Source organism: Carlito syrichta, unplaced genomic scaffold, assembly GCF_000164805.1.
Source record: "Carlito syrichta isolate Samal-C Ts95f unplaced genomic scaffold, Tarsius_syrichta-2.0.1 Scaffold315142, whole genome shotgun sequence".
In the NCBI taxonomy this organism is placed as follows: Eukaryota; Metazoa; Chordata; class Mammalia; order Primates; family Tarsiidae; genus Carlito; species Carlito syrichta.
In genome coordinates, this window is record NW_007259238.1 from 67653 (window position 1) to 76124 (window position 8472).

Consider the following 8472-nt stretch of genomic DNA (forward strand, 5'->3'; position numbering starts at 1 on the left):
CGCTGGCCGTGGGCCCCCTGGGCTTCGCCGTTGCGCTCCGGCCCGCAGCGCCGGCCACGTGGCCTGCGGCCCATCTGGGCCATCTCGCCACCCAGGGCCCTCTGTCGTGGTCGTCCTTCTCCACGAACTTTTCGCTTTGTGTTGATGGAACTAAAGACCTAGCACACTTATCGTGTGTTCTTCTGCATCAGACACTTCCTGGGTGTTTCTGTTGTTGTTGTTGGTATTGTTTTGTTTTTTAAGACGAGATTGGCTGCGGGAAGGTCTCCCTATTTTGTCCAGGCTGGACTGGGAGGGTTCAGGCGATGCTTTCAGAGTCCCTGGGGCAACAGACGCACACCACAAGGCCGGGCTCCCCAGGTGCTTTTAAAAGGAACCGTGGTAATTAATATTTTTTTTATTTTAAAATTGCACAACACAAATACACATATACATTCATAGTTACTAAAGTTGTTTCTAAAATTTTTTTTAAAAGGAGCTAGCCCGATACATGAAAGGTTCCAAGAAAGGGAAGAGGGAGCCAATTTTTTTATTTGGGGAGAGAGCTTGCTACATTTTTGTTTTTCCACTGGTGCTGCCCAAATGGACTTCATAACCAGGTATGCCTTTTTCCTCCAATCTGTTTCTCCACAGGCCCTTGTCTAAAATTCATGTAATGTCATTCTCTTGTTCAGAAACTTCTCAGTGCAATAAATATTCGTTCATTCATGCAGTGAAAGGGAGGAGATTCTTGCCCATAATTACAGCATGAAAAGTTTTCTAAATACGGACTCCAGCCTGACCCCTATTTTCTCCTATCCTCATGCTTTGGCCACTTTGACTCTGAGTCTTTTGCTTTATTCTCTTGGACTGCAATGCCTCTTCCCTCCAAGCCTCATCCCTAATTTCTATCTATATGCCCTACCTTTTAAGTCTCTTAAAATCCCATGAATGAACTCATCTCTTTTACTAATAGATAGGAAGAACACAAACTAAAACACCCCATGGGAACACAGAAAAGCTCACTTGGGGAATCAACACATTTAAAGTGATAGTTGAGATGAGATTTTTGGATGCATACAATTTCAACAGAGCAATCTAAGCCTGAAAACAAATAGCATGTACAAAAACAAGGCAACAAAAACATACACCTAGTTTGTGTCTCAATAGGAACAACCAACACCAGACCAACACCGCTTTTAGGCCAGAGGTTCCCAAACCCCCCAGTACTGATCTGTGGCCTGTTACGGAACTGGGCTCCACAGCAGGAGGTGAGTGGTAGCCAAGTGAGGGAAGCTTCATCTCTATTTACAGCCACTCCCCATCACTCGCATTACCACCTGAGCCTCACCTCCTGTCAGGTCAGCACTGAAAAGCCTGCTTCTATTTCCAACATCCTATCTTTGTGAAGCAGGGTTTTCTGCAGGAACAGCAACCAAAATGAGAATACGGAGTAGAGTGGACATAAGCAACACACTTCAGGTGCCAGTGTCTCCCAACACCCTCAGATGGGGCCATCTAGTTGCAGGAAAACAAGTTCAGGGCTCCCACTGATTCTGCATTATGGTTAGTTGCATAATTATTTCATTATATATTACCATGTACTCATAATAGAAATAAAGTACACAATAAATGTAATGTGCTTGTATCATCCCAAAACCACCTCCCAACTCCGAGGTCTGTGGAAAATTTGTCTTCCATGAAACTGGTCCCTCATGCCAGAAAGGTTGAGAACTACTGGTTTTAGACAGCAGTTGAGCCAAAAGCTGGTTCTGCTTTGCTTCACAGCAATTAGAAGAACAATTAGAGTTAATGCTTAGTAGTAAGAATTCTGAATTACTTTCTAGTTTTTATATTTCTTTGTTCTTTCTCATTCCTCAACCTTTCCTGTTTATTTCTTTAATAGAGCTGACTTTGTATTGTGCTTACTTGAGTGTAAGGCTCTCTCCATAACAGTTAATGTACTTCAAAAGGGCAAATAACGTATCCCATCCAGAACTTATATATTACAGTACCTAATACAGTCCCTACAATATGGTAGAGTTCCAGTAAACATTTACAAAATTTAATAAAATCTGATTCATGTTTAGGAAACCGGGATTGTGCTTCACTCTATGGTTAGAGACCCAGGCATGAAAGGGAAATGTAATAACCTGAACAAGGTCAGTTTGTAAACATACAAACAGGAATCTCAAACTTATAATTTATCCTTGACTTTTATTCCTTTTGCAGATGAAAAGGAAGTTCTTTAATATTTTCCAATTTTGAAGTGGTATCTATGACCAAGAAACTTCAATAGAAATCCAAAAAAAATCAAGGACAAAACTAAGTGAAAAATACACAAAATATGTAAAAATATATAAAAGTAAAAAAAGTTCAGATCCAATAGTCTTCTAGGAAAACTTTCTAGCTAGTCAAAGATCCAAGGAATCATCCAATTTCAAGAAAAGGTTAAGTTACATAATTAATACATTATCAACTATAAAATTTCATGATATGCATCACAACTAAAAACTGAGGGTATCTGAGTGAAAGGCACAAACATTTTAGTCTTATATGAATTCATTCAGAGGTTTAAGTTGAAATAAAGAAACTTCATTTGGGATTGCTCACAAATTTTAATGTGTACCAAGATTTAGTATGTACCAATTCTTAATACATGCTATCTTCAGAGAATTAAAATTTTTGCCGTCTTCAAAACTAACAAAATTTCATGTGCACAATTTGACAAAAATCTGAAAAATGTATGAGATAGTATCTATAAAATTTTAACCAGAATTTTATCTAAAATTCTAACGTTTAAATTAATAAGATTATAAATAGTTGATTACTTAGGAAGTTACTAGGAGACGCAAGAAAGAATTTCAAGTATTTTATTTATTGTAAATGTTGTATTTGTATATGTATATATAGACAAGCCAAAAAATTTTAAAAAACTAATGAAATTCAGTTAATAAACCTATTATTAAACTTTATTATGAAAGGTTATGAAAAAATTTTAAGTGCTTAAAATTTTACGTTCATACCATTTCTGCCACAGTAAAAATTCATTTGTAACACAGTTGAGATAACTCAGATACCACAGTAACTTTTTTGTATTTATTTAAGAAAACCTTTTCTTCCTTCTTTTCTCCAGCCTAATACCTATGAAAATATTAGTGCCAACAGAGACATGATCCACCACATCTTAGTAAATGTAAACATTCTAAATTATTTAATAGCAAGCTTTGAAAATTCAGATTTCAGATTTAAAGTGCTCATGAAATTCTCAAGTGGTTTTATAACAGCACAATTGATTGAAGACATTATAATTGCTCCTGCTTTATTATAGCCATGAATCAACAAATCTGATTAGATCTATTAAATACCTCGTACCTTAAAGCTTATAATTTATTTAAAATAATGCTATTGTAAAAGAATGCCATGCTTTAACATGATTCATCATAGAAATTCTAATATTAAATTAATTTTCTAATAGTTATATATAGTTGAAAGATCATAAAAACAGAAGCTAATAACTGTGTGTGAATACACACATTCTTTTAGTGTATTTTGTACTTTCAAAATAATATGACATCTTATTTGTCGTTCTTTTGATTTTTTTGAATACAGAATATCTGCTTATTCATGTAGGGAATGACAGACAAGTATATGATAGTATATGATAATTATTAACCCATGCAACATGAAAAATATTAGATATTATTGCCAGCTAATTATAGTCAGTTTCATAGAGTTAGATTATTACATGTTCAACCAGAAACTACATTAATGATAACTAAGGTCAAAAATTCAGAATAACATTTAAACACATAATGACAAATCTTACACCAGTACAGTTAACTTGAGAATCATTGCAATATCATGTTCAAAATAACATAATCCACGTTAAATGCATTAACCTCACAGATGACTGAATAAGACTTATTCAGTGATGGAAATGGAAATGTTATTCTAAATTCCCTGGCTTTACTGCATTTCCTTGTGTTTCTCAACTCTCACACTTAGTTTCTGTTTTTCTTTGTTAGTAAAGTTTGTTTTGTGGTATTTCGTTCTCATTCATAGTTGTAACAGGAAGAAAGGCTTTTCAAGAAAACGTCAGGAAAAAAAAACGTAAGCTCAATTCCCTGAAGACATTTGCAAAAAGAAGGTTAAAAAAAATCAAGTGAGGGAACTATATAAAGGAGGTGCAGGAGCAGGACGAGCAGGAACTAAATTTCCCTGAGATGATACTTTCGGTTGTGGGGGAGGTGGCCTGTGAAGTGGAAAAAAAGATAGTTAACAACATGTTTAAATTGAATGAAATAACACTATATTAATTACAAGCTCAACAAAACCTCAGTAGGAAGGGTGCTTTAAATTCTGAGATTATTATTAATGTGATATTTATTGGTTAAAGGGCTCCACTCCAATTAGAGTCTGAAATGGAATAACTAAATTAATATTATTCTCCAATCAAAAAGGTACTAATTTATGTGTTTTTAAAAAGAATAGAGCATAAAATTGTAAAGCTAAACTGTAAAAGACAAATGAGGACACTGTGGATCAAGCACTTTCTTGTGCTGCTAGAATTTAAGGGAAGCAAATTACTGCTAAGTATAAACCTAGCTCTATGTTTACATACGTAGAGCTGAAATTCCAGCTCCCTTAATGTGAGATTCACTCTAAGAATTACACCTGCTATTATTTCTAGACCTGTCCCTATCATTCTTCATACTTTAACTTGTGGACACCCTTTAATCCTAGTATAACTCTACTCCAGTTACACATTAGATAGAACATTACACCTGGTGAATCTCTCTCTCAAATTTATAAATTTTTCTCTTGATCCTCAGTTAGATTTCAATGTACTCTTATTACACTTTATGAAAACACTCAGTGCTGCAATGCAATCATAATTTGAAAGACTTTTGGAGGGTAAGATGGGGTCAGATGCATTGTATGTGATGCAAAATGTAGTAATAAATTTCTTCCTTTCCTGTTGATTTTAAACCTATCCACTGAGTCTGTCAGTTGTGTTTTTTAGTTCTATAATTTGCATTGCTTCTTTTTTCTAAAGTTCTGTGCTGAAATTCTCAATCTTTGCTATTAACTCTATGACATAATCATTATAGTAATTTTAAAGTTCATATCTGATACTTATTAACAGGAAAGCCTCTGAGTCTGTTTATATGGTCTATTGCTTCTTAATTTTAGTCACATATCATGTAGGACTGGCTTTTTTTATTACAAGCCAAACATTAAAAATTATAGAAATCAGTTGAGAATCTAGTTCACTCTTGGTCCTGGGTCCCAACACAAAGCCTGGGATAGCAAACCTCCTCTTGGCAGGACTCTAATTTTTGTCCCCTCCACCCTATGAGTCTGTTGAAAGCTCTCCTCAGCTTCATAGTCTCCAGGTGTCAAAACAGGCAAATATATTCAAGGACAGGAAAGCATCCCCCAAGCTAGGATCATCTCTAGACTTACTAACTTAACCCCACAATTCCTCACTTTCTCCTTCAAATAAATATTTTTCCAGTCTGAGCAACAAAGCAAGACCTCATCTCCACAATAAATTTTTAAAAACTAGCTGGGCATGGTGGCACATGCCTGTAGTTCCAGTTTCTAGGGAAGTTAAGGAGGGAGCATCACTTGAGCCCAAGAGTTAAAGACTGCAGTGAACTATAAGCACACCGTTGTACTTTAGCCTGGGCGAAAGAAGTAAGAGCCTGAAACCAAAAGGAAAAAAAAAACCTCTGATATTGTCTAGCTTTTTCTAGCTGTTCTCAATGGTAAGGAAGGTCCAACCCATCTGGTTTCCTATTGCTGTTACAGTAAAGAGCCTTCCTTCTGAATCTTATGTACACCAAAGGCCACTGCTTGTCTTGCTCAGGCTTCTTTCAAATTTCATTTTGGGACAGGTGTGGTGGCTCATGCCTGAAATTCAAGCACTTTGAGAGGTTGAGGCAGAAGGATAACTTGAGCCCAGGAGTTCAGACAAACCTGTGCAACACAGCAAGACCTCGTCTCTACAAAAAAAAAAGTCAAAAAATGAACCAGGCATGGTAGTGCATGTCTGTGGTCCCAGCTACTTAGGAGACTGAGACAGAAGAACTGCCTAAACCCAGGAGGTCGAGGCTGCAGTGAGCCATAATCAGCCACTGCACTCTAGCCTGGGTGAGAGAGTGAGACCCTGTCTCAAATAAATTCATAAATACATCAAATGTCATTCTGATATTGCACTAAAATGGCAAAGTTTACATCAAAGTTCTTTAAAAACTTTTCTGCAAATCATGTTCTATCTAAACTGTTGGCAGTAAATACCTTGTCCTAAATTAGATTAAAATACAAGGGAAATAATTACACATTAACCCTTGGATTTTATTCTGGTCAAGTAATCTAAGCAAGTTCACTTCAGACCTTGATGGAAACTGCTGAGACTGCTTGGCTGCATAGGTTGGTACTGGAAATCTGTTTGCATATATAGGCTAAAAAGAAAACAAAAAAAAGGTTATTACCACAATGTAGTCATAAATATATTTTCTATATAAAAATAATTAATATGCTTAAAAATCAATGAACAGACTATAGGTGAGTATTCATTATCAGAAATGCTTAAGACCACAAGTGTTTCAGATTTCAGATTTTTTCTGATTTTGGAATATTTGCATATACATAATGAGATATCTTGGGGGATGAGACCCAAGTCTAAACAAGAAATTCATTTACATTTTACACACACCTTATACTGAAGATTATTTTACACAATATTTTAAATCTTGTACACGTGGAAAAAAAGTTTGTGTACAATGAACCAGCAGAAAACAAAGGTGTCACTATCTGTGGTTATTTGGCATCACCATCACTCCTAACTCTGAATTTATATGCTTCCAATAAATAATCATTTACTTATACTTATTCACATGTAAGAACTAAACAGTTCTTTTGACTGTGACCTTCCACATGAAGACAGGTGTGGAATTTCCCATCTGTGGCATTATGTTGGTACTCAAAGTTTTGGGTTTTGAGACCCTTCAGATCTGTACTTACTTAATATTTTGCCTATTCAACATATCTTATCACTCAGTAAATGTGAAATATTTAATTCTTTTGAGGTTGTATTTTTTAAATTCAGTAATACTAAAGTACTATAAGCCAGGTTCAAATCAGTTGCATTGGTTAAAAGGTAACATATTTCCTTTGTTGATGAATTTTAAATAAAATCTTCCATGCATACTATTCCATCTTATAGACTTTCCATAAAATTATTAATTTATTTTATTTTACTTTTTTTTTTAGTTTTATTGGCAGAAATCTTATATTTCCAATTTTGTTTTCTTTTAAGCTTTAAATTCTATACACATGGTAAAAAACATTACTTTCAAAAAGTGGATCAAATGTCTAGAAAAAGCTTCCCAGTATAGAGCACCTAAAATGTTGGTTAAAATATTTAAAAGGTTTTTTTAAACACTTGGCTGATTGGTGAGAAGAAATATCTTAAAGGTTAAAAAAAAACAAGAAATTATGTGAGTCCAGACTATGGAGCATGTGACCTATGAACATCTTTCCATCCTGAGCAGGCTACAGCAAATGTCTTCATGTAACACATCAACACAGGAGGCAAAAACCTGTGGCCTGAGCTACATGGAATGCTGAATATATGGTCCTCTATAAAGCCTGGACATCTGAAGGGTGCTATCCCACTGGGTTAACTAGAAAAACAAACCCTGCTCTAAGGAAGGCCAGAGGAGATAGTGCCTATGTGGGACTTGGGGCTGACAGAGGGAAATAAAAGAGCCTCCATGGAGAAATTATACCTGTACATCCATCCTCACAAGGATTTTAGAGACCAACTTTACAACACTTGTGATGCCCACAATACACCAACAAAAATTTTAGTTTAAAGACATTAAAGATTAACCATGCACCCAAGCATCTAGCCAAGGAAAAGACACACTGTCTATAGGAACCATGATAATTCAGTACTCAAATAATTTCCACATATAAAGATCCAAAGAATATGAGTTTGCAATCAAGATCCCAAAGTACACTAAGAAATAAGCCATCATAAGTTAGCAGAAATAACAAACCTAGGAATCCACCAAGAACATACATATTAAAATGATCAGATAAAGCACATAAAGTAGGTATTTTTATGTTTGAAGAAATAAAGCTCTAAAATATATATAATAAAGCTATAAAAAACAATCACAAATAACCAAGCAGATGTAAAATAGAGCCAAGTAGAACTACAACTATGAAATACACTATAAAACTAGTGAAATTAAATATTTAACAAATTAGCTAAAGAGCAGATTGGACATAGTTTAGCAGAGACTTGGTGAACAGAAGGTAGATCCGATATAATCAGAGTGAAATACACAAAAAAATTGGAAATATCAAAGGTTAAGAAAAATGGACGGGCAACCCTTTCAGGTCCCCTACCACTGTAGGAGCTTTTCTGTCCTCTCAATAAATCCTGCTTTCTCACTTTAAAAAAAAAAAAAAAAA

The 8472-nt window shown here is 35.1% G+C and overlaps 1 protein-coding gene across 3 annotated transcripts in view; it reads right to left on the reverse strand.

Moving 5' to 3' along the window:
- Positions 1-2837: 2837 nt before the first annotated feature.
- The window catches only part of ADAM9 (ADAM metallopeptidase domain 9), a 103459-nt gene continuing 97824 nt past the window's right edge, over positions 2838-8472 (reverse strand). For all 3 annotated transcript variants that reach the window (XR_002481233.1, XR_002481232.1, XM_008072349.1), the window contains 2 exons: positions 6382-6449; positions 2838-4234 (listed from right to left, as the gene is read on the reverse strand). Coding sequence is in view for 1 of the 3 variants with exons in the window: in XM_008072349.1 (XP_008070540.1) it covers positions 4141-4234; positions 6382-6449 (162 nt within the window). In the remaining 2 variants the exon portion in view is untranslated. The remainder of the gene's footprint in view (positions 4235-6381; positions 6450-8472) is intronic.